This window comes from Arvicola amphibius, chromosome 6, assembly GCF_903992535.2.
Source record: "Arvicola amphibius chromosome 6, mArvAmp1.2, whole genome shotgun sequence".
In the NCBI taxonomy this organism is placed as follows: Eukaryota; Metazoa; Chordata; class Mammalia; order Rodentia; family Cricetidae; genus Arvicola; species Arvicola amphibius.
Window position 1 is genome coordinate 18,561,386 of NC_052052.2, and position 25,078 is coordinate 18,586,463.

General features: G+C 53.1%; 2 protein-coding genes across 3 annotated transcripts in view; both read right to left on the reverse strand.

The window, feature by feature from the left end:
* The window catches only part of Crybg2 (crystallin beta-gamma domain containing 2), a 29,353-nt gene extending 14,295 nt beyond the window's left edge, over nt 1-15,058 (reverse strand). Inside the window, exons 1-7 of the mRNA XM_038333791.1 lie at nt 14,672-15,058; nt 12,335-12,404; nt 9,633-10,360; nt 1,351-3,886; nt 747-794; nt 553-665; nt 277-406 (exon numbers count right to left, since the gene is read on the reverse strand). Coding sequence (XP_038189719.1) covers nt 277-406; nt 553-665; nt 747-794; nt 1,351-3,886; nt 9,633-10,360; nt 12,335-12,404; nt 14,672-14,784 — 3,738 coding nt within the window. The 5' untranslated portion in view covers nt 14,785-15,058. The remainder of the gene's footprint in view (nt 1-276; nt 407-552; nt 666-746; nt 795-1,350; nt 3,887-9,632; nt 10,361-12,334; nt 12,405-14,671) is intronic.
* A 1,277-nt stretch (nt 15,059-16,335) lies between these two features.
* On the reverse strand, nt 16,336-24,703 carry Znf683 (zinc finger protein 683). Of its 2 annotated transcripts, none has more exons than XM_038333790.1 (5): nt 23,940-24,696; nt 23,539-23,615; nt 19,915-20,570; nt 17,744-17,872; nt 16,336-16,725 (listed from the first exon to the last, which is right to left on the reverse strand). In XM_038333790.1, exons 1-5 carry the CDS (start codon nt 24,032-24,034, stop codon nt 16,405-16,407), a joined length of 1,278 nt encoding a protein of 425 aa, XP_038189718.1. In that variant the 5' UTR covers nt 24,035-24,696; the 3' UTR covers nt 16,336-16,404. The 2 variants fall into 2 exon arrangements, with proteins under 2 accessions (XP_038189718.1, XP_038189717.1); XM_038333789.1 differs by having other exon boundaries at nt 16,470-16,725; nt 17,326-17,872; nt 23,940-24,703.
* Nucleotides 24,704-25,078: the final 375 nt, after the last annotated feature.

Below are 25,078 nucleotides of genomic sequence, written 5' to 3' on the forward strand. Positions count from 1 at the left end.
AGAGGGGAATATCTGTGAATGAATAAATAAATAGGCCCCTTGGCACGTTGCCCAGAGCGGTGGGTGACTCTGGCCCATTTCGGCTACTCTGACCTAATTTTGATCTAGCACCAGCTCATACCTCTTCAGCTTGCTTACCCAGGGGCACAGCCCCCACCCTACCCATCAGCCTACACCTCCCCAAAACTTTCTTTCTCTCTCAGTGCCTCCAAGGAACTCAGAAATACTCTATACTGACCCCCTTCTGACCTCTTCCCCAGGTACCTGACCACTCACCCGCACAGCCCTCCTCAGGGAGCCGATGCCTTGGGTACTCCAAGTGGATGCCAGGGTGCTGATGTCCACATCCCCTTCAGGCAGAACCACCTTCTGGCCTTGGAACTCTGGCTGTTCGTATAGTATCCAGCTGTGGACCCAGAGACCCCAGGGTCATAGGGCAGGAGGTTGCACTCAGAGTCTCTGAGTAGCTGGTGGGGCTCCTACAGGCCTCACCACCTCCCTCACCCCCAGGTTCACAGCCAGGTCCCCCCTCCCTGGCCACTCCCCACTTACCAGCCTCGCACCACCCTCACGGAGGCAACAGGGGTCCAGCCTGAGGTATCTGCAGTGTCTCCCCAGATTTCCCTGCTTCTGCCGTGGCAGCCAGGCTCTGAGAAGAGCATCACCTGGGAAAACACAGCAGGTATCCTCAGGCCCTGTCACCAGGTACTGCCCCCTGCCAGCCTCCATTTGCCCCATGTTCCTACCTTCCCAGGCCTGGTGTTCAGCTTGCCCTGAGTCTTCAGTGCTGGGCTCTAGAACAGAGAGGGTGTCAGAGATCTTATGGGGTCACCACTTCCCCCACACTGCTCTTCCGAGAATCCCGTATCCTGCTGCTGGCCTCCACCCCACAGGATACAGCCCACAGAGATAACCACCATTGCTTCCAGCTCCCACGGCCCCACCACCCTGCCCTAGGAGCTGGAAGACATTCCTTCCCCAGCTTCTGGGCAGTGAGAACCAGCAAGCCTTTATGGTTGGTTTTGTTTTTGTTTTTGTTTTTGTTTTTCAAGACACAGTTTCTCTGTGAAAGAGTCCTGGCTGTCCTGGAACTCACTCTGTAGACCAGGCTGGCCTTGAACTCACAGAAATCTGCCTGTCTCTGTCTTCTGAGCCAGCAGCCCTTTTGGAATCTATACACTCCCACTATGTATCATGGACACTGAGGCCCCAAATGATATATATTGCAGAGTTCAACTAAGCTCAGACACAAGCCTCCTGCCTCCTGGGACCCGGCCTCCCAACACCACTCTTTCCGACCACTCAAGGGGAAGCCAGGTACCTCCCAAGCCCCTCCAAGGTCTCACTCACCCACCCTTCCAGGGGTTGGGTAGGTGCTGGCTTCTCTGGTGGTGGCCTTCCGCTGCAGAGCAGAGGTAACTGTCCAGGCACCTTCCTGACCCCTGGAGCTCCATGGGGTGGCAGAGCAGATAATTTTGAACCTAGTGGTTCCAGGGTAGGGATGTCCTTGTTGGTTGGCATCAGACTGCCAAAGAGAAGGCTGCCTCCAAGGCGGGAAGTAGACCGGTTGCTGGGCTGAGGTCCGGCACCTTGATCTGCTGTATGCCTCTTCATCATCTCCAGAGGAGAGCAGGAGACCTTAGCAGGTTTGGGTGGGTTGGCATCCAGGGCGGGGCTGGGCCCTGCTTTCTCCTGCCTGCGCTGGAGTTTCTCATCATCACTCAGGTAAGGGTTCTCCAGCTCCTCCTCCTCTTCCAATGCAGGTTCTTCCTGGGGACTGGGCCTTGGAAAGGATGGGCTCAGCTGATCCTCCTCAATGGCAGGCAGTGTGGCATACATGGCCAGGTAGGAGGAGCGGGGAGCTCGGGGCAGTCGGTGAGTTCGCAGGATCTCAGGGGGCTCCATGCTCCGCAAGGTATCCAGGAAAATCTCCAGGTCAGCAGTCAGGGCTGCTTCATCCTCCTCCTTTGATGGTTCTGTGGTCACACTCCCCTCAGTGGAGTCTGGGGTGAACTGGGACTCCATGCTGGCCTCTGCTCCTACCGGCTTTGAGGCAGGGGAGCCTTCTAGACTGAGGGACACCTTGGTCTCTGAAGAGGATGGAGCAACGGGCCTGGCAGGGCTCTGAAAACCTTCATTTGGGGTAGATGATGAGGAAGAGTTCCCTTGAGAATCCTGGACAACTTCATCTTGTTTGGGGGTCTCGGGAGTCGGGGCAGTGGGGCCTTCAGCTGTCTCTTTCCAAGGAAGGGGATGGGAAGGGCTATCTAAAGCATCCTGGCCATCCTCCTTGATGGAAGCACCTTCTTCTACACCCTGGACAACCTTGGCTGAACTGGAGGATGAGGCAGTGGAAGCAGCAGGGGCCTTTACAACCTCTTTGGGGGTGTGGGAGTGGGCAGGAACACTAGGACTCGGAAATACCTCTTTCTGAGTAAGAACAGAAACAGGCACATTTTCAGGGTCCTGAACAAACTTATTCTTTGGTGAAGCCGGAGCAGAAAGGCCTTGGGGACTAGGGACAGCTTTCCTCCTTACAGAGGATGGGCTAGGGGGCTGCTCAGGAACTGTAACCCCGTCCTTTGCCACAGGCAAAACAGAGTCCGTGGGGAGATCTGTAAGCTTCTCTTCCACAGGGGGCGGGACATGAGGCATGGGCTGGGCTTTGAGGTGTGTGGGTACCACTGGTTGCTCTGGAGGATGCACCAGGGAGGAGGCACGGGTCTGGGGCTTGGGAGAAGAGGGTGTTGGCAGGTGGTTATGAGAAGTCTGGTTGGGGAGCAGGACAGGACTGGAGGCTCCCTGCAGCCTTGAAGATTCCCCAGCTCTGGCATCCCAGACACTGCCTTGGTCTTGGGCTGGGTGGGCTGTAGGAACATCTAGGTTCTGAGTGCGATGATCGGCCACGGAGATGCCTCCTGGGGTCAGGCTTGGGCTGTTCTTCAGTTCTGTTGTGCTAGTCTCAAGTAGCTGTCCCAGGGTTGTTCCCATTGTGCCACCGAGGGCTGAGCCCCTTGAAGTAAGTCCGGTGAGCCTTGGGATCCGGCTGGCAGGAGGGCTGCGCTCAGCTGGTACGAGGTTGCTTAGCAGTTCCAGCGCCTGGCTGCGGCTGGGTGCGTCCGGGGCCTGGCTGCGGCCGGGTGCGTCCTGGGCTCTCGGGTTCACCACCACTGACCGGATGGTTCGTGTCACGTTGCGGCCCCTCGGGAGGGTCTCACCTGACATCGAGGGCCCCACATTCACAGAGCTGCTCACTCGGCGGTCCACTTGCCCTCCTATCACCGTAGTGGTGGTGGTGGTGGTCCTCACCGTGCGAGTCACGCGCCATTCCTCACGGTTCCTGGAACCCCCGCTCGTGACACCCACACTGGGATGGGGACTCGGCTCACGTGGCCCGGGCAAGGGCACCAATAGTTCAGTTCTAGCCATGGATCCCACGCCTGGTGGTTCAGTCCTGGGAGCCTGGGGGCCACCATCACCCCAATCCACAGCCTCCTGTATCCTCACCACTGGCCTTTTCTCCTTGGGGGGTGGAATATATTTCTTGGAAAAGATGGGCCCATGGCTTTGAAAATTCGTGGATCCAGGCTCCTCCCCAGGACCCTGGCAATTTATAGTCTCCTCTTCTTTCTTAACAAAGCCATTGATTTCTCTCCGGAAGCTATGCTCCAGCACGTCCCCCTGAGGGCTTTCCATCCGAGCACCCGACACCAGGGATACTTTGTGAAATCGGTGTCTGGTCTCTTCTTGGACAGGAGGCCGTTGGCGCCATGTCAGTGTGGCACTTACTACTCGGGCCTCAGAGCCAGCTGGGGTCCCAACTGTCTCTTCCATGTTGGGCCCCAGCAAAACCTGAGATGTCCTTGTCACACCGTGGCCTGGCTCCCTGAGGATGATAAGAAGAAAGAAAGTTGAGTAGAGGGAAGGATCCCCAAAATCACAAAGCAACAGCCAGACCCAGACTGGGCTGAGCATGCTTAGGAAAGTCACGTGACCCTTTGCCCGTCTCACCACTTCCAAGTGATGCCCCTGTTCAGGTCCCCAAAAGGCAAAGCTCAGGCCTGAGCCCAGAGGTGAAAAAGGGGATGAATTATTCTATAGACCAGGCTGGCCTGGAACTCACAGAGATCAGCCTGCCTCTGCCTCCCAAGTGCTGGGATTAAAGGCGTGCGCCACCACTGCCAGGTGCAACAAACATTCTTAATAGCGGAGCTAACACACCAGACTACGGAATCTTACTTCTTTATGTTTTTGTAGTGCTGGGCATCAAACCCAGGACTTCATGCATGTTAGGCAAACACCCCATGACTAAGTCATATTCTTTTTTTTTGTTTTCTCTCATGGTTTATTTTTTTTATATTTAAAAATTTCCATCTCCTTCCCTCCTCCTCCCCCCTCCTTCCCCGTAAGTCATATTCTTAACCCTCTTGCTATTCCCTCCCTCATCTCCCTGACTCTCTCTAACCTCCTTTATTAGATGGGGACAATGAGCAACACCTGTCAAGGCCGAAATCTGGGCTTGGGCACTTCTACAACAGTAACGGCCACCACATGTTGAGGGTACCCTCTGGGGCACCCGACTAAACACTTTTCCATTTTGTTGCTCTACTGAGCCTGAATCTGGGGAGACTGGACATGATGAAGAATAAAGTGTGAGAGATGGCTCAGCAGTTAAGATCAATTACCGCGCTTGTAGAAGACTCAAATTCAGTTCCCAGTAGCCATGCTGGGCTGTTTACAATCACCTGTTGCTCCGGCTCCGGGAGATCCAATGCACTCACGTGCAGACACCCACACACAGATATACACATACACATAATTAAAATAATAAATCTTTAAGAAGAATAAGTCATAGAGGCTGGAGAGATGGCGCAGCAGTTAAGAACATGGACTGCTCTTCCAGAGGACCCTGGTTCAATTCCCAGCACCCACATGGCAGCTCACAACTGTCTGTGACTCCAGTTCCAGGGGATCTGGCACTCTCACACAGACATACATACATACATGCAGGCAACACACCAATGCACAGGAAATGAAAATAGATAAATTATTTCTTAAAAAGTAAATCGTTACTAAATTATAAACAAGCATTTCTATTTCACCAATGAGACTTAAAAGGTTCAGACAGATGATTCTGAACAAGATTCACCCCTTAGCAGTGAGACTTGCACCCCAATCCTAAGAGCTTAGTCACACTCCAAATTCCCCATATATACATAGAGGTTTACATATTTATCAGATAATCAAGGCTCTGGTTTGGTGGTTAATCTAATTTTTTTTGAGTCAGGGTTTTTCTGTAGCCCTAGCTGTCCTGGAACTCACTTTGTAGACCAAGCTGGCCTCAAACTCACAGAGATCCACCTGCCTCTGCCTCCCAAGTGCTGGGATTAAAGGTGTGTGGCACCACATCTGGCCCTTTTTAATGTGTTGAGATAGTATCTTATATGTAACTCTGACTGGCCTGGTAGTAGTTATGTAGCCCGTGCTGGCCTCCAGCTCATATTAATCCTACTCAGCTTCCCAAGCCAAGCGCAGGAATTATATGCTTGTACTGTCATGGCTCACTGGGGTTTACAGTGAGGTTTGTTGGTTTGTTTGTTTGTTTGGGACAGGGCTTCATGTAAACCAGCCTGACTTTGAATTTTCTTTGCCACCAAAGAACATCTTGAACTTAACTTTTTCCTAAGTTACATTCAGTGTGAGTGTGCATGTGTATGCGAGCATGTGTGTGTGTGTGCGTGCATGTGTGTGTGTGCGTGTGCATGTGCATGTGTGTGTGCGCACGCGTGTGTAGGTATCCCACGATGGGCATGAGGAGGTCAGGAGACAATTTGTGGGAGTCGGTTTCCTCCTTGCACCACACAGGCTGAGGAGACTGAACTCAGGTTGTCAGGCTTGACAGCAGACCTCCTTGTCCACACACTCGTCTCCCTAGCCATGACCTTGAACTTTGAACTTCTGGTAGGATTATAGTCTCCCTAGCCATGACCTTGAATTTTGAACTCTTGGTAGGATTATAGTCTCCCTAGCCATGACCTTGAACTTTGAACTTCTGGTAGGAATATAGGCCTGTACCACTCTTTATTATAGTGCTGGAATGCGACCTAGGGTTTCCTACATGCTAGGCAAATACTCTACCAACTGAGGTGCATCCCAGCCCTGGGGTTCACCTTTAGAAGAACCCACCTCAGACCTTAAAGAACAATCCACCCGTAACCACACATCTCCACACACCACAAGGCAAGGCTGTTTTAGGCTTGAAGAGTCCAGGACTCACCCATCTGGTTCAGCCCCTCCTCTAGTCTGTACCTCATCTCTATGAGCCTGCCCCAAGAGGGCTACACTCTGAGTGAAATAGGTCCACTGCCCTAATTCTCTTCCCCCCCATCTCTACCTCCCTCCTTCCTGAGAAACTGGAAGAAACCAGAACTTTGACCTGATCTGTGGCCCCAGCCGTGAGTCAGGTTTTATGAGGGGCAGAGATGAAAGACTCAGAGGCCTCGGGATGCCTGACTCAATTCCAGGACCACTGGTGGCTACCACGGCGTCTAACATAGAGACCACGGAGCCCCTGACAGCCTGTGAACGGTGATGGGGGGGTTGGATGACTCCCAAGACTTCTCCAACCAGAGTGTGTTGTGAGAACTGACACACCTAGACACCAGAGGCCTGAACTCAGCTCCTCACAACAGCCCAACCCGACCCTCCCACCCTCATTGAAACCTTGTCTTCTCTGCTGGGATTCCCTATAGAACTTTGTCCCTCCCTCTGCGCTCAGACTCACAGAGTCTCCTCTCCCTTTCTTTCTTTCTTTCTTTCTTTCTTTCTTTCTTTCTTTCTTTCTTTCTTTCTTTCTCTCTCTCTCTCTCTCTCTCTCTTTTCCTTTTGGTTTTTTGAGACAGGTTTCTCTGGTGTGGCTCTGGCTGTCCTGGAACTCGCTCCATAGACCAGGCAGACCTTGAAGTCACAGAGATCCACCTGCCTCTGCCTCCCGAGTGCTGGGATTACCCCTCTCCATTTCTGAGTAACAACCACTATCTTCATCCCCCTCCCGCCCCTTGTCGCTGATGGCAAAGGCAGAGCTTGAGTTATAACTTGCCCGTTTGCTTATTCATTCATTCAGTGCTAATGATTGGGGGCGAAGGGCCAACTGCCGGTCAAGCTCACCCAAAGCTGGTTTTCTTATGAAGGTGATATCCCCAGAGTCCACAGCTAAAGGTCCAGATGTCTGGAAAGTCCCATGGGCTTCGGCAAAGTCTCAGGAAAACATCTCAGGGGAAGTTGACTCCGGTCAGCCCAGAGTCTATTGATGACTCCCAGCAATCAGTTCCATGCCTTTCTCAGCCCAGCCCAGCCCTGGGACAACACCTTCTGATGGCCATTCATTCCTCAGGCATGTGGTCACAGCTTCTGCCTGCATACTTCTAGGGACAAGGAGGTCACCTCCTGACAGTTCACCTGTCCCATCCTTGGACAGTCATGACTGCTAGAATGCCTTTACATGTGTTGGAATGTGCCTGCCTATAGCTCCCCATTTTTGTCTTTGTCTGCAGACACACCCCAGTAACCTAGCTACTGCCCCTGCAAACAGAAGTGCCTGTTCCCAGAACCTTCTCGTCTCAAGGGCCCCAAGGGCCCCAGTCCACAAGTGGATTTGCTAGCAAGGTGACCTATGACCTCTAAACAAGCTGTGTGGGGATGGGAAGGGAGAGGCTGAGGAGGGAAGGGGGGGAGTGTGGGAAAAAAATCTCATCTAACCCAACAAGTCCTGGGATTCTCTCCGCTTACCGGTGAGTCACCCCCAAACTAGGCCAAACCAGTCCACAGGCCCACATGCTGCCAAACACATGCTACATCAGACAGGTATTCACAGAGCCAAAGACCCAGCACGTAACACAGCACAAAAATACACAGACACCCACCTAGACAAACACAGCCAGGAACGCACACCACCACACGCATGGACACACACCAAGAGACACAAACACACAGAGACACCCCGCAGCACAACAGGCATGCAAGCCACATGCTCCACCACGAAACACACAGGCACCATAACACACATGTGCACATATCCCCAGCACACACCCATTTAGTTTACAACCACGGACAAGTTCTCTCTTTCTTGCCCTTGAACAGGGATACGTACTCAGCGCACACATAGCTTCTACATTCCCACTTTCTTCCCTGGCTGTTCTCTGCCCCTTGCCCCACATTAGTTGAGAACCTTCCAGCAGAAAGTGGATACAGAAGGACAATGTCCCCGGGAGTCACCCTCCTTCATTTCTAAGTGGATTGTAGATTCCAGTTCCAGTCTCTGTTCATCTAGATTGCAACCAACCAGAACCCCGTGTTCCCCAGCCCACCCCACTATCTGTTCCCCGCTTCTCTCTAAGCCCAGCTCACTTCCCACCCCCTCATCCTTTCACAGCTGTCTTCCCATGCTGGGGTACCCTGGCAGCTCTGAGGGCTAGTCTGAGCCACCCGTGTCCTCCTCCCTGGGCACAGAACCAGGCACACCACCTCCTACCCAGGGGCCCTGAGTCTTCATGCCTGGGCCTCTGTTAAGGGCACTGTCAGATCCACAGTGTGTTCCACACAGCAACCAGAGGGCCACTCTGAGCTCTGCACAGCCACAGAGGCCTCCTTACAAGACAGGCGGGGGTCCAGGAGAGGATGGCCAGGGCATAGACACACCTGGCTTTGAATTCTGACTATCCAGTTGGCTTTAGGAAAGAGACTTATCCTTACTGGGCCTCAGTTCCCTGATTCTCCAATTAGCTGGGGGTAATGGAAAGCTTAGCCCCTAGTTGGTGAATTAAATCAAATTATTCTTAAAAAGACCAGCCACTGATGGCAGGTGCCGCCACCATCAGTAGGAGTTTCTCAGAGGCCACTTTGGTGGCGCAGGACTCTTCCCTAGCAAGATCCCATGTTCGGTCCTCAGTGAGTTCTGAGGGATTTGCACGCCATCCCCTCCCCAGCCTACCAGGCCGACTCACTTCAACACAAATAAAAATCTAAGCTTGGGAGTCTTGGCGCCTCTTCTTACGGCTGCCAGCAGAGCCAGGTGGGATAATTACACTGCCAATGGCATGTAATTAATAAGCATCCCTGCATTTTAGCGGCCCAGCTGAATGAGGTTCAAAGCATGCTCCCTTAGCCACCTCCTTCTTCCTCATCTATGACTGCCATACCCAACTCTCTGGGTCAACAAAGCAAGACCCTGAGAAGTTAAGGAACCTATGCCTGGGCACCAAACACCTTGACTGGAAGCCCATTCCCAGACTGGCTCTGTGATCTCTTGCAAAGAACCCAGGGGTAACAGCAGTTAAGGAAAGGAAGGTTAGCCTGACTAGCCCATTCTCTCTGTGATGAGATTTGCCCTCCTGAGGGTGGGCAGGGGAGGAAGGCAGTGGTGGGTTTTAGGAGGCAAGCCTGGGAGTGCGGGGGTCGGGGGAGAAGCAAAGAATCGGGGAGCGGACACAGAGTTAGCTCACTCTCAAGGTACCAAATGAATGGGAATCTCAAGCCTGAGAAGCCCAGAAACAAGACAGAGGGACCCGAGCAGGGGTTGTCACCCCAGGCCACCCTCCCACCATCATGTCCCTCAGGTACCAGCTTTTATTTACCTGCTGTGTGGGGATCCAGGGTCCCAGCCCTCTCTGAGCTCCTGCCGGGCCTTGCTTCCCTGATGCTGTGGGACACTCAGCCCTGGCTCCTCAGGCAGGTTGATTGGACACCCAGTGATGGGGCGGAGTTCCTGGGGAGGCTCCTGCCAACCCTTGGATTCCTCGGGGCCACAGGGGTGGGGATCTGGTCTGGCCGGTTCCTTACCCTCCTCCCCAGGTGCCTGCCCGCACCCCTGCAGGGTGACAGAGATGTGGTAGCGGGTCCTTTTGACACAGGGACCAGTATGTAGTGGCTCTGGCTCTGGCTGGGCTGGCTCTGGGGTGTCAGGCCTGCCCTTTGCCCTTGCTTCTGTGAGGAAGGACACCGGGTGGGGCAGTAGGGCTGTGTCTTCCAGGTTGCTGGATGTCTCTGGCCTCAGCAGAACCTCTGGGGTGCTGTGTTGGGGGTGCTGGCAGGCGTCACCTGGGGATCCCTGTTTCAAACAAGAAGGAGCAGGTTCTGGGGAAGAGGGATGACTGACACCATCAATGGCTTCTGCAGAGCCTGCTGGTGCTGGGCACTCATGCTCCATAGGGCCACAGCAGGCCAAGTCACCGGCACTGCCCACGGCTGGCCTCTGTAGCCTCCCCAGGGGTTCGCTTCGTCTTCCTGAGATGTGCAGTCGCTTCCAGAAACCACCATGGCTCCTGACTTGAAGGTCCCATTCTGAATGGCTTTTGCTTTGGACCTGGTGGGAAGCAGAAGCAGGGATGTAGTGACGGGGACGTGGTGATGGCATCTCCCCTCTGGAATCCAGGTACCTCTAGCTATTCTTGGTCGACCTCCTTGACCCACAGGAAACTGAGCAGGACTCTCAGAGCTAGGAAATGGGGCAGGACCCTGGCCAGGTCTTTGCTCTCCGATTTTACTTACACAGAAAGTGAAGCCTGGAGAAGACAGTCATATAGTAGAGAGTAACGTCTCCTTACTCTCAGGCATCACACTGCTGATAGGGACGGCTGCCGGACCCAGCCATGCCTGCCCTTCCTGAAGCTTCCTCCCAATCCTGTTGCTGCTTTCTCAGAGTGCCCAGCCTCTGGCCCTAATCTAGGGATTAGGGAATGTGTGGGCATACCTGGCATGACTGCACACAGCCTCGCCAGCTCCCAGCCTCCAAAAGGCCTGCACCACTTCCCTTAAACCCTCCCAGTCCCAAGTTCCCACAGTAGACCTGGGAGGGTGCATATGGGCATTGAGAGAAGTACAGGGCATGAGGGAAGCAAGGGAGAGCCCCCTATCCCAGTGCCAAAGAGGGGGACAATTCCTGGCCTGTCTGTTGTTCTCCCTGGGATCCAGCCTGGCTGGTTGTGGGAACAAGGGGAAGAGGGTAAGGATCCCAGGCCAAAGTGGACACTGGCCTCACACTACCAGTTTTCAAAGATAGACTTGTGTCCTTGTCACTGGGAAAATCAAATCTAGGAACAAAACCCCACCTAGCAGGGATTATTTTTTTTCTTGCCCATCATCTTTGTTTGTTTGTTTCAAGACAGGGTCTCACTATGCAGCTCTGGCTGACCTCACTCTGTAGACCAGGCTAGACTTGAACTCACAGAGATCCGCCTGCCTCTGCCTCCCACGTGCTGGAATTAAAGGCATGCACCACCACCGCCAGGCTTGATTCCATCATCTTTAAGTTACTCATTTATGAAATAGATATGGCCTCTCATTCCCCAGGGGTTAGACACCCCAAGACACCGGAGACACGAAGATCGTGGAGGTAAACCGGGCCTGGACCCCAGCTCCACCATGCTAGCGAAGGTAAACCACTCACATCTTCATGTCCTCATATGTGGGGATGTAAACTGAGCATCCCACTCCTGGGGTGTTACATGAATGGTTCGAGTACCCAAGCACAGGGATGCTCAGTTATACAAAGAGGACCAAAGCGGGGTGACTTGGCTGCTTGAGTGACTCTAGGGGTGGGAGGTGTCTGTCCCCCAAAGGGAGAACCCCATTCCTCTCCTACTTATGGCTCAGGTCCCCGTCGCGGAGGGGGAGACCATCCAGAAGGCTAAATCACAGGCCCTGTATCACATCTGTAGGACTAGGTCAGGAAATAAAGAAGAGAAGGCCATGAGGAATGAAGGTCAAAGGCACTGGAGGAGTAGGGGGCCCTGAAAACAGGCCCCGTGGCAGCTGTACGCCTCCCCAGCTCCCCAGAACTAGATGCACACTTTTACTTATTGTTTAAACATTTCTTCTTTTTACTCATTAAACATTGATTTTTATTCTTAAGTTATGTGTACACACATGTGTCTGTGTGTAGATACATGCAGGTATCCATGGAGTCCAGAAGACGGCATTGGATTCTTTGAAGCTAAAGTTACAGACAGTGTGTAGCATCAGATATGGGTTCTGGGAACTGATGTCAGGCCTTCTGGAGGCAGCAGTGCTCTTGACTGCAGAGCCGGCTCCCCAGCACTGAACGGACACATTTTTGACACCCAGACGCTGTTGGTCTCCTGCATCTATTACTGATTTCCTCCCCACAGTTCTGACAGAGGCTTTATTGTCTTGTCCCCTTTGGCAAAGAGGGGAAGAGCTCTCAAGGATCACACAAGGCAGTGGAAGCAAAGAGGGAGCCCACAAATCTAGGTTCCTCACCCGGCCCAGCCCTCCAGAGCTCCTGCTCCCAACCTCCTGTCATTTGCGTTCATCCTACCTTGAGGCTGACATTGTTGTTGCCGCCCTGATCCTGAGCAAGGTTAGGGCAGCTCTGGCCACCCCAGGGCCTGGGAAGGAAGCACAGGGAAAAGAATGAGCAGACTCCTGCTGTCCCAACACCTGGCACACAGACTTGAGTCTAGCAGCCCCTCACCCACCTAATCCAGGGCCCACAACTCGGCTGCATGAGCCAGTCAAGCTTTTGGAGAAGGCCTGCCAATGGCCTCCTCTGCTTCCTTCACCTCTTCCCCAACACATACACACTCACGCACAGACACTCACTGTCTCTCACACACGCACACTCAACACGCAGACACACAATGTCACACACAGAGACAAATACATACACTGTCAAACACACAGACACAGTCAGACACACAGGCACACTCTCACACACACTCTCACATGCAGACACACACACAGATAAGATACTCACATATAGGAACACACACAGATGCACACACACATATGCACACACACACATTCACACGACAAGAGGACAATGCCCAGATGACTTCAGTGCTTCATGTTTACCAAGAGCCTCCAGGTGACAGGCTCAACCCTAGGGTCTGTGCCTATCTGATCTCTTTTAGGAGTCAGAAAAATATCAGTGCCTAGGGACTTCAGGTGAGAAAAACAGAGGCACAGAGAGTCAAAGTCAATTGTTTCGGAGTCACACAGCTAGTGAGCTTTAGAATACAGTCAGCATGACTATCCTACTCCAAAGCTTGATTGGATGTTGAATTAATGAGAGAGAGATTTACAAGTGTGTTCCCAACCCTCTGCCCCCTCCTGAGTAACCAGGGATCAGAGGCCTGCCTATTCAGGGTCCTATCCCCATGGCCTGTAAGAGCGGGGTCCGACTGTATTCACAGCAAGCACGTATCATCACTCGGGCCCTGCGTTCCTGTTCCTGCCCTCCTCACTCCTGACTCACCCAAACCCCAAGCCAGCCTCTTCTCTGAGTGTGGAGGGGTGTAGGGAGAACCTATCAGGCCTATAGGGCAGGTTTCTGCCAGACAGGGTAAGGGAGAGGGTGTGTCTTCCAGGTGGGGGCGGGCAGAGCCCTGGCAGGGTGTGGGCACCCCAGGGCACTCAGGCTTCCAGGCACAGGGTGGCTGGGCCCTCCCCTCTTTAGGGTGAGAGAGCAACCAAACCCCTCCCCTCTGCCCCCACCACGCCCTCATCCCTCCTGGGCCAGCAGGCCTGAAGACAGCTGCGTCACGATAAGATCTGAACAAATTGCCCGGTAACTGCACAGACGACATATAAACACCCAACACCCAGTTCTGCCAGCACACCCACATGCTCTGCTCACGCAGGGCCTATGAGCTCCAAGGGCCTCTCAGATCTTCACTGTCCCCCCTGAAGCCAACAGGCTCAGCCATCCACAGGATAGGCTGTTCTCAGACAACCCACCATGAAGGGCTCAGAGAGGGGAAGGAACTAGCTCATGTGACTCAGCAGGCAACTATGGGTAGCAGCCTACCATCATGGCTTTCCCATCTGGCCACCTCCATAGCAGCAGAGCTTTTGGGGAAGTTCAGACGGCAGCCAGCTAAGGGGCGTGTCGCAGCGTCACCTCTTCCCAGCTGTGTGACTTTAGGTAGGTGACCTCACTTCTCTGAAACTCTTCTCCTGGATCTGAGTCACACAGGCCTTGCAGGGCCGCCGGGAGGGCCGCTTCAGATCATTGGGGGAAAGCAGGAAGCAAGGGGCATATGAAGGTACAGTTTAGAGCTATCTCTCTAGGATTCAGGATGACAGAGGGAAGCCTATGTGTGGCATCTGGGGGCAAACACAGTGCAAAGACAGCTCCAGGACCTGCCAGACTCACAAGGGCCAGAGAAACATTGACCTGTGAGGTGAGAACCAAAGTCCACAGCGGGCAGCAGGAGGAGGTACTACTGGGTGGGTCAGTAAGCAGCTTGCCTGACAGGAAGTTCTCAAAAGTTGCTTTAAACTAAAAAAAAAAAAAAGCACAAGGACCTGTCCAATGTAATATAGCATATTTGTAATCCCAGCACTTGGGAGACTGGGCAGGAGGATTGTTTGTCACAAGTTTGAGGCCATGGCTACTCTACATACATATTACGACATGGGGATACTGTATTTTCTAAGACAAAAAGTAAAAAAATAAATAAAAAGTCCACGGAGAAATCCCACAATTCACAGATTCACAAATCCAAATCATGGCACATCATCACATATATTTTTGTGCTCTAAGATAGTCACATGCTGATTTGAACACTCATTAAACTTTAATACACAGTAACCCAAACACATACCCCTAGGCCATTGAGGCCCCACCCAACCTTTCTCCATCTCCCCTCACCTATCCGGGAGTCTGGTCTCCTTTGAGATCTTGCCCCTGCGCTCCCTTCGGCCCCCTAGTCCACTCAAGAGCCGGGCCAGGCGAGCCCCGAAGCCCTTGCGTGGCTCTCTCATGGCGAGATCATGGGGCTGGAGCCGGCGGGGTGCTTGGCTGCAGGTGCCACCCGGATCCGCTGTCCAGGCAGAGAAGCACCACCTCCGGCCCTTCCTCCTGAGCAAACAGCAACCTCGCTCGCAGGGGCCGCGGGCGGGGACTGATTCAGAAGTTGCCCGGTCCCTGGGACGCAAGTGCACCTTCAGGGGACCTTGGACACCCCAGGTCCTAGTCCGGAGCACTCCCACACCGAACCCCCTCTTCTGAACTCTGCCCTCTGCTCAGTCCGCCCTGAAACTTCATGCCTCCGGATGTCGGAGGTGGGTTTGTGTGAGCACTCAAGGAGCTGGACCTGAGCAAAGACGAAAGGAGTCTGGGACCCGCCGGGTCCTGGGAGCTGGACCGAGCTTAGGGAAGTGCACGGTAAAGGAGCTGAGCGAGCATGGACAGGAGGCGGGCAGATTCCTATCAACAGGGTGGGGCCAAGCCTGCGGTGGGCATCCCCGCGACCCAAAGGTGTGACAAAGGTGAGCCGAAGCCCACCTGCCATCGCCTTAGGGGCTACCTAGGAGGATTCTCTCGGTCTTGGAACCACCCACCACGTGGAGTGGGACTGTCACTCCTTTTGGAGATGAGGAAGCCACAGGAAACCAACGGAGGCGCGACTGGCGCCCTCTGCCGCAGGTCGGCCGAAAGAACTTCACAGTGGCTAAATATGAGTCATTCTTTGTAGCCTTCCTTCACTGTGGCTCTACCCTGATCTTCCCGGGAAGTTGGATTTCCCACCTTATGCCGCCTGGCTCATGCGTGGAGGAAGGGAACACTTTGCACATCTGAGGGGATCCCGTGGAGATTGGCCACTGGTAGGGTTGTTACCCCCACTCTTTTGCCGGTTCTTCCCTGTCTGTAGTCCTAATTGGCTGGATACCCGGTGCCCTCTGGTCCTGGTACACCAGGGACCTCATGATTCTGGATCATGAGAGGACAGGAAAATCTATCTGTGTCTCTTTTCTCACCCCCATCCCGTGAGGATGGCAGGATTAGTAATACCAGCTGACCTCTCTGCCTTGGCTGAGTAGGAACTGAGATTAGAAGGTGTCCAGAGCACATGGATAATAGGGAAGGTGTTGGGTTAAGGCGTTCAGGAAGGAGGGCAACGTGTCCTGTGCTTAGACTGCACACAAATCAGTTCTTGCTTCATTCTCCCGTTACTTCCAGGTGCTCTTCATTCATCAGCCCAGGCAACTAACGTGGCTGATCATAATGGAATGGCTCTAGTCCTCCTGCCTCTGGTGCCCCTCCTCCCACCGAGGACACTCTGCCGTCATCCAGTCCTGAAAGGCAGCACTGTCCGCTGGAGAGATGAGACGGGAGGGCTCAGCCCCAGATAGGTCACAAACAAGGAGTGGAACCCAAACCCGGCCTGAGGTGGATGGTTGCATGCTCCTACCCCACACGGACTGTGTGCCCTGCCCTGCTCCTAGGTGAGAGACGGGATGGGATCTGGCAAGTGCACCGGGCTCCCAGGTGCACGGGGGACATTTCCCTCCATTAAAGACACTCAGGAGGTCTTCACTCGGCACTGGGAGAATCATTTAATTACCAACACTCCGTTCCCAGAGCAACCCTAGCCCCACTGCTCAGGCTGGCTGCCCTTGCTTTCTGGGAGACACTGAGGACGCCTTGACCTTGTCCACACCCCAGCCCATCTTCTCCGATGAGTCCTCCACGAGAGCTAGTGCTCCTCGGTGCCACTGGGCAAGGCAGGTGAGAGAGGTGAGGGGCAGGTGGGGGTGGGCCAGGCTACAGGGCTGAGGAGCCTGCAGCCTATGGTGCAGCTTCAGATGGACACGCGGGGCGAAGCCGCTGGAACAGACGTTGCGCTGAAGGGGTTGGGCACCTGAGTGCAGGCGGAAGTGGGTCTTCAGGTTGCTGGAGCTGCTGAAGCGTTTGTGGCATATCTGACAGAAACGGGCAAGGGAACACATGTCATCCTTGCCCTCCAATGGGCTCAGGGCCTCTCTCCCCATCTCACCCGTCTTGGACACACCCACCTCCCTGTCAACTGCAGACCCAGAGGCTTCTCTCCCCGGACCCACAGCAGGGCACACTAGAGCCTGGCAGGTGGGGGCTAGCATTCTCCTTTACTTCCTGTGTGACTTTGTATAACTTCCCTCTGAGCTTCTTTCTTTCTCTGTCAGTTATAGATGAGCACTAATTCCTAGCCTCATTAGTTAGGGAAGTCCAAATAAGGTTAATATCACTTAGAACCGTGATGCAAGGGACTACAGCATCGGGCGGGTGCAGCATGGGGCGAGTAGTCGACATCTACCCCGGAACTGGTCAAGCCAGGAACTGACCTTCCCTAGTCTTCCCAAGAAGCATGACTAAACCCCAGCGAGAGAGCAGGGGCTGGGGGGGGGGAGGGAGTCTCTAGCCAAAGGCCCCACAAGTCGGTAGGCGGAGCTGGGAGCTGAACAGTGGTCTGAATTCATAACCTAGACTCATAACCACTACACTGTTCTCCTTTCTGCCCCTTGGAACAGGAAGAGATTCCTCGCCTCTGCCTTCCCAAAGAATGAAGCCAGACTCAAGGAGCTGTATTGATCCAATTGTTTGCCTATTTGGATATTTCCTATCTGCTACGGCTCCTTCAACTACGCCGGAAGGCAGGGGAGGAGGTGCATGCTCCAGGATCTTCAACTTCGTTACTCTCCATGCACAGGCGTGCAGCTGTGTTTTCTCTTCCAACACCACACATTCCAGTGGCCTGCCTGTGCTTGAGCATGCACGCGCGTGTGCTTGCACACATGCACGCGCACGCACACACACACACACGTTCTCGCCACTAGCTATCTTCCCATCCTCTACCTTCTCCTCTCCATCTTTACTTAACAGGATTGGGAAACAGAGGCCCCGGTGCCATCCCTCCAGGGACCTAGAATTCCTCACCAAGCTGCAAGGGAAGAAGGGTCTCACCCGGCACTGGTGGGGCCGCTCCCCGGTGTGCACCAGGTGGTGCTTCTGTAGGTGGGCCAGCTGGGTGAAGCTCTTCTGACACAGGGAACACTGAAATGGACGCTCTCCACTGTGCACACGCAGGTGGACCTGGAAGAAGTATTGCCAGCTGCCCGGAACGTCTAACAGGGCTCAGAGTCCACTCCAAATCTCCACCCACACCCTCTGCAGGACCCTTTGCTCTCATCCAGGCCTTATCCCTTCCTCAGACACTAGCAATACCCAGGGCCCTCTCATTGTTTGCTCTGCTCTGTAGCAGAGATTTGGGAGGATAGATAAGGGGTACTCCAGATAACCCCTTGAATAGCTCCTTGAAGTAATTCACAGGCCAGCAGCATCATGTGTAACCTTGGGAGTGTGCTACAAAAAATGCAGGGTCTATGGGCTGGAGAGATGGCTCAGTGATTAAGAGCAATGACTGCTCTTCCAGAGGACATGGGTTCAATTCCCAGCACCCACATGGCGGCTCACAAATGTCTGTAGCTTCAGTTCCGGGGATCTGACACCCATGGCAAAACACTGATGCACATAAAATAAATACATTTTAAAAAAAACTGCAGAGTCCAGGGGCTGACCTCTAGGTCAGCCGAGCCATCATCTCTGAGGCCGGAGTCTAGGAATCTGCAGGTCTGCTAGCTCTCTGAGTGAGTGGTGGCTTGAGGTTTGTTAAGGCTTAAGCAATCCTTCCTTGGAGGAGCCAGTAAAGCTGTTTCCCCAGCAACCATATCCTACACATAGCTTGTGGCTTATGGTGAGGCCCCCGTGGGCATGCCCTGACGGATGACGACACTTGCAGCACCTGGCCTGATTTGTGGGATCCCACTTGAGAAAGGTTGTAAGACTGTGGTCTTGAGTCACCAAAACCTACCCATTCCTCCTCTTTGATCTTCAAAAACAAGAAGGAGGCTTAGTTGGGGACCCAGAGAGGATGCTGTCTGGGAGAGAGCTCAGTAGTTGATGCCAAGAAACTGAAATCCAAGCTCTAACCCACTAATCAACTGTGCTTACCTTGGAATCCTGTCTTCTAGGGACCTCAATTTCTCGTTTTTAACTTAAATGAAGTGATCTCACAGACGGTCTCTCAGGACGGAGGAGACTCTGATGCGCACACACCCACCCTTTATTTTTGAGACAGGGCCTCCCGGTGTAATTCTAGTTGGCCTGGAACTTGATATGTAGACCAAGCTGGCCTCAGACCCACTCAGATCTGCTTGTCTCTGTCTCCCAGGCGCTGGGATTAAAAGCTACCACACCTGGCTTTTTTAAAGTTTCTTTTTGTCTTTTAGATGGTGTGGAAGTTTGAATGAAAATGGCCCCATAGAGCCAAGCAGTGGTGGCATACACTTTTAATCTCAACACTTGGGAGGTAGAGGCCAGGCAGATCTACAGAGTGAGTTCCAGGATAGCCAGAGCTACATAGAAAAAAACCTGTCTCAAAACAGAAAAAAAAGAAGACAGGAAGGAAGGAAGGAAGGAAGGAAGGAAGGAAGGAAGGAAGGAAGGAAGGAAGGAAGAAGAAAATGGCCCCATAGGCTCATGGAGAGTGGCACTATTAGGAGGTGTGGGTTTGCTGGAGTGGGTGTGGTTTGCTGGAGTGGGTGTGGTTTGCTGGAGTGGGTGTGGTTTGCTGAGTGGGTGTGGTTTGCTGAGTGGGTGTGGTTTTGCTGGAGGAAGTGGGTTATTGTGGGCAGGCTTGGAGGTCTCAGAAGCTCCAGCCTGGCTAGTGTCTCTCCCTCTGTTCCTGCTGCCTAAGGATCCAGACATAGAACTTTCTGTGACCTCTCCAGTACCTGTCTGCCTCCATGTTGCCATGCTTCCCGCATAATGGACTAAACCACTGAACTGCGGGCCATCCCCAGTTAAACACTTTCCTTTATAAGAGTTGCCGTGGTCACAGCAATAGTAACCCTAAGACAGGAGTTTCGTTACATTGCCCAAACTGGTCTTGGATATCTGCTGTCACTCTCTTGCCACGGTCTCCTGACTGACAAAACCAGACAGTGGCCAGCTTATCCTGGATTTCCACCTGGGTGAACCTCAAGACCATTTGGCCCTAGGAGGTTCCCGGGAGTGGCTTCCAGATTTCAGGAAAGGGGAAAGGCAAGAGAGTTCTGAACCCTGGAAGGCGATACCTTGAGGTTGGAGAGCTGCCCAAAGTTCTTGCCACACACATTGCACTCGTATAGGATTTTACCATTCCTTTTCTTCAGAGGGTAGGGCAGGGTTACGACACCGGCCTGGGAGCCTGGCCGCTTTGCAGGAGCTGCCACACCAGCCTGTCCTGGGCAGAAGGTTGAAGCATCTCTAGAGCTCCGACTCCTGACCTGGGGGTATAGGGTGTGTCCAGCACTCTGGAAAGGCCCTGAGTAGAGAAGCAGGGGCTTCTCCTGGGTGATATGGGGCCCAGCTCCATCGGCGGTCATAGGCAAGCGGGATGCAGCCATCATGGGGTATGAGGTGTCTGGGGGCAGCATGAAGAGGTACGGACATTGGGTTGAAGGTAGGGCCCCATACGTGAATAGGTAAGGGGGAGGCAGGAAAACTGGGTACTCAGGAAAGAGTGGGCAGATGTAGACGGGGAGTTGCTTAGAGGTGATGGTCGGAGGAAGCCAGGGCCAGCAGGTCAAGGGACTAGGGCTCTTTCTGTCCAGCCTGACATCTGGGGAGGAGTTGGTGAGAGCAGGGAGGGGTAAGCAGGAGCCTCTTTCTGGTGGGTTTTCCATCTCGTCTCTGCTTAGTGGGTCCTCACTGTCCATAGAGTCTTCGCGCGGGCCAGGTGACTGGTGCTCTGAACCAGAAAGGGAAGATGATCAGGCCCCCTGCAGTCTGGACTGCACATCTGCCCCTCCCCCCCGTAAGCTTGTCCAGCTCAGAGTTGGGAAAGAACCTGCAAGATGATGAGGCAGGTTGGACTGGACACGTCCCTGTGGGACTCAGTTTCCCCACTGCTACTAAGCCTGACAGTTTCAGGGAGGAAAAGCTGTATAGGCAGCTGGAGAGGTCGAGATTAGCTGAAGTTTAAGGGAGAGGCCCCAGATTAAATATATAAATTTGGATGCTATGGGTCAAGAGGAGGTCACACAAGGGTCCCAAGGGGCAGCTGATGAACACGCAACTAAATTTACATTAAAGTAAGCTTAATAAAATGTTCAGTTCTTTGCTGGGCATGGTGGTGCGTGCCTGTTATCATAGAACTTGGGAAGTGGAGGCAGGAGGATCAGGAAGGAATGCACTGGCAGCCTTAGCTGCATAGTAAGTATGAGGCCAGCCTGGGCTACATGGGACCCAATAAAAGTGAACAAAAAAAATTAAAATAATTGGGGCACCAAAATGGCTTAGCAGGTAAAGGTGCTTGCTACCAAGCCTGAGAACCCGAGCTCAAGCTCTAGAAGCCACATAGTAGAAGGAGAGAACTGACCCTGCTGGTTGTCTCCTGACCTTCACATGTGCACTATGGCATGTTCACACACACACACACACACACACACACACACACACATCTGTGAACCCAGCTGGTCTAGGAACACACACCTGTGGACCCAGCTGGTCTGGGAGCACACACCTGTGGACCCAGCTGGTCTGGGAGCACACACCTGTGAGCCCAGCTGGTCTGGGAACACACACCTGTGGACCCAGCTGGTCTGGGAGCACACACCTGTGGACCCAGCTGGTCTGGGAACACACACCTGTGGACCCAGCTGGTCTGGGAACACACACCTGTGGACCCAGCTGGTCTGGGAGCACACATCTGTGAACCCAGCACTAGGGGAGGAGGCGGCAGGAAGAGCATGAGTTCAGGTTGTTACAGGAATGGATTCTGAGCAGTGCTGTTCCAGATAGAACAGGACTGGAGAAAAGAGAAAGGAGATGGCCATGAGTGAAGAAGACAGGAAATGAGGAAAAGGGAGAGGAGGAAGGGAGGGGACGACACAACAGGGAGACTGGGGACAAGAAGAAGAGAGAGGACATGGGGCAAAGAGACAGCTGGAGGCTGAGTGTGAGCTGTGGAAACATTTAGGGGGAGCAGGCATGGAAACCGCAGCACAGCAGGAGTGCAGTGTGGGGGTCCACAGCTTAGCGGTAGAGTGTTTACCCAGCAGGTGGGAGACTCTGGATTCTAGCTCCAGCATTTCAGGGGGCAATAATGCAGAAAGGGAGGTTGATTATCTGCTTGGGCCCCCATTTATATCCTCAATCAAAAATTATTTTTTGAGCCGGGTGGTGGTGGCGCACGCCTTTAATCCCAGCACTCGGGAGGCAGAGGCAGGTGGATCTCTGTGAGTTGGAGACCAGCCTGGTCTACAAGAGCTAGCTCCAGGACAGGCTCTAAAGCTGCAGAGAAAACCTGTCTCGAAAAACAAAAAAAAAAAATTATTTTTTGAGACAGAATCTCTATTATGTAACCCTGGCTGTACTGGGACTTGTGTAGACCACACTGGCCTCCAACTCAGAGAACCACCTGCCCCTGCCTCCTGAGTGCTGGGACTAAAGGTGTATGCCACTATACCTGGCTCCCTCAATCAGTTTTAAAGTGCTGTTCCACTATGTGCTCTGTGCTGGGGTCCTGCTGGGGTCCCCAAAATAAAAGACAGACAGATCAATCCCTGTCCTTCAGAAGGCCTCAGTGTATTCCAATACAACAAACCTAGAACAGGTCCAAAAGAGACCCTGCTCTACAGACAAGGAAAGTCTGGGGTGTGCCTAAAGTTGGGGAACTAGAAAGGACAGAGGTAGTTGTGACCCCCTGTCCAGGACTCCTGCCATCTACGTTAAAAGACTTGCTCAGATGGGCGTGATGGTGCACACCTTTAATCCTAGCTCTCAGGAGGCAGAGGCAGGTGTCTCTGTGAGTTTGAGGCCAGCCTGGTCTACAGAGTAAGTTCCAGGACAGCCAGGGCTACACAGAGAAACCCTGTCTCAAAAAACCAAAATGATAATAATAATAATAATAATAATCAACCTTGTCTTAAAAAACAAACAAGGAGACTTGATCAGTGAGTAAGAACGCCTGCTATGAAGAACTAAATTATATTCCCTTCTGCCTACCCCCATCACTCCAAAAAAATCCCAGTACCACAAAAAAGGCCTTTCATGGCTGTGTGCAGGCTTGTAACCTCAATGCTGTCACAGACAGGGACAGCAGGATCACTGGGGCTAGCTGGCCAGCCTACCTCCAGGTTCGGTGAGGGACCCTGCCTCAAGGGACTAAGGCAGAGACCGAGAGAGGAGGACTATGGACATCCTCCTCTGGCCTCCACATACACACGGGCACCTACACCACATACACGTGCACACGCAAAAGTTAATTGGCAAAAATAAACATCTATATTGGTAAAGTAGACAATGAGTTGGTTCAGTGAATGAGACACACTACCCAGCCTGACACCATGAGTCTGATTCCCAGGATCTGCATGGTAGAAGGAGAGAACTGACCATCACGGGCATGCCTATACACATAACTAACTAACTAAATGTAAAAATAATTAAAGCCTGCTCTAGCTCAAACATTCTAGGTCAACAGTTTTGTTACCCCCACCCTGATGATCGGCTACTGCAGCTGCTATGCTATTGTCTTGAAAGGGCCACGGGCAATTCTGGCCAGAACGCCAACCCTAAATGTGGCAGGAAAGTGTGCCTGAGGCTCTATCATCACCAGTGACACAGAGTCCCAGTTCCTTCCCCATCCTAAATCCTGTGTCCCATTCAACCCTCCCCCCAGCAAAGCTCTCAGGTCCAGTCCCAGGCCCCAGACTCACTCATGTTTGAGGCATCCTCTCTGAGATCCTGTGGGGTCATGCCCAGGAGTGTCTTCTGCAGGACATAAGGTCTGAGCCTGTGGGCAGGCCAGCAAGGAAGGTTGAGCTGGTGCCAGGGGCAAGGGGCACATCCTACTGTCCAAGGACAGGTCATAAGTATCCATTGTGTCTAGAAGTGGCTGAGAAGTGTTGATTAAGAAGACCTGGGGAGCAGGAAAAAGGCCCGAGTACCAAGGCCTCGAGAGTCTCTTGCACAGACTCACCCCCGGTTTGGTTTCTAAAAGGAAGAAGCTAAACCATGGCCACCCACTCACCATCTCTTCGTTCAAATGGTTCCCCTTCCCTCCTCCAAGGGCTTCTTTCATTGACCATAGACTGCCCCTCTTCCCTATTTAACTCACCCCACTCTCCCTCCACACCCCAACTCCTGATCGTCCTGGTGTTCAACTCTTGTGCTGTTCTGAATGGGACCAAAGGAAACTTTGGAAATCTTCATCCAAGACAGCAAAGGCACGGGATGCTTCTGGGCCCCCACTAAAGTCCAAGGCCAAGTTTATCTACACATTGTGTGGTCTTTCCCTTCTCTTGCCTATAGGACAATCTGAGCCCCTAAAGCAGGTGCACAGGGCCTCTGGCATCTCTACCTGGAACAGGAAGGGGAGGGTCTCATCCACTCAGGCATTCCACCCTTCTGTTCAATTATGCAGACATTCTCAGGGAGATGGGCATGTCCCATCCTACATGGTCATTGTGACAAGGCTGGAAGTCCAAGCTGAGGGACAGGGAGTGTCCCAAACCACCCAGAAGTCTGGTGGTAACAACCCACTGGGCGGCTGGTTTTCCCTTCATGTTCCCACTACCAGATGGGAAGATGGACGAGGCCAGGTGGGCTGTGAAGGCTGGCACAGCACTGGTACCCTCGCTGTGAGGTGAGGCTGGAAGCAGCTCACTTTCTTCCTGGCCTCAGAGTCTCTATGTGAGACACGGATGGCACGGGACTGGAGACGGAGCTTAGTTGGCAGAGTGCAAGCCTTGCACGAATGAGGCCTTGGGTTTGATCTCCAGCAACACATAAACTGGGCATGGTGAGAAACACTGTACTTCCAGCACTCGGGAGGTAGAGGAGGGAGGAGCGGGACTGTAAGGTCAGCCGTGGCTACATAGGGAGGTCAGGGCTAGGTGAGACCTTGTCTCAAAAAAAGTAAAGAGAGGGCTGGGCGGTGGTGGCACTCAGGAGGCAGAAGCAGGAGGACCTGTGTGAGTTCAAGGCCAGCCTGGTCTACAAGAGCTAGTTGTAGGACAGGCTCCAAAGCAACACAGAGAAACCCTGTCTCGAATAAAAGGAAGAAAGAAAGAAAGAAAGAAAGAAAGAAAGAAAGAAAGAAAGGAAGGAAGAAAGAAAGGAAGGACGGAAGGAAGAAAGAACAAAACAACAAAAAACTCAAAAAACAAGCAAAGAAAAACTAAAGAAAAAAGCAAAGAGAAATGGGTACGGTCCTAGCTAATGTGTGACAACTTAGTCCTGACACGTCGAAGACAA

Coding starts and splice junctions, on each gene's coding strand:
- Znf683 (XM_038333789.1), bottom strand. CDS start 24,034: ATGAAGATTTCCAAAGTTTCCTTTGGTCCCATTCAGAACAGCACAAGA. Junction 23,616..23,939: donor GGGTGTGGAGGGAGAGTGGG/GTGAGTTAAATA, acceptor GCCTGCCCACAG/GCTCAGACCTTATGTCCTGC. Junction 16,726..17,325: donor CATTCTTTGGGAAGGCAGAG/GCGAGGAATCTC, acceptor CGTTTCTGTCAG/ATATGCCACAAACGCTTCAG.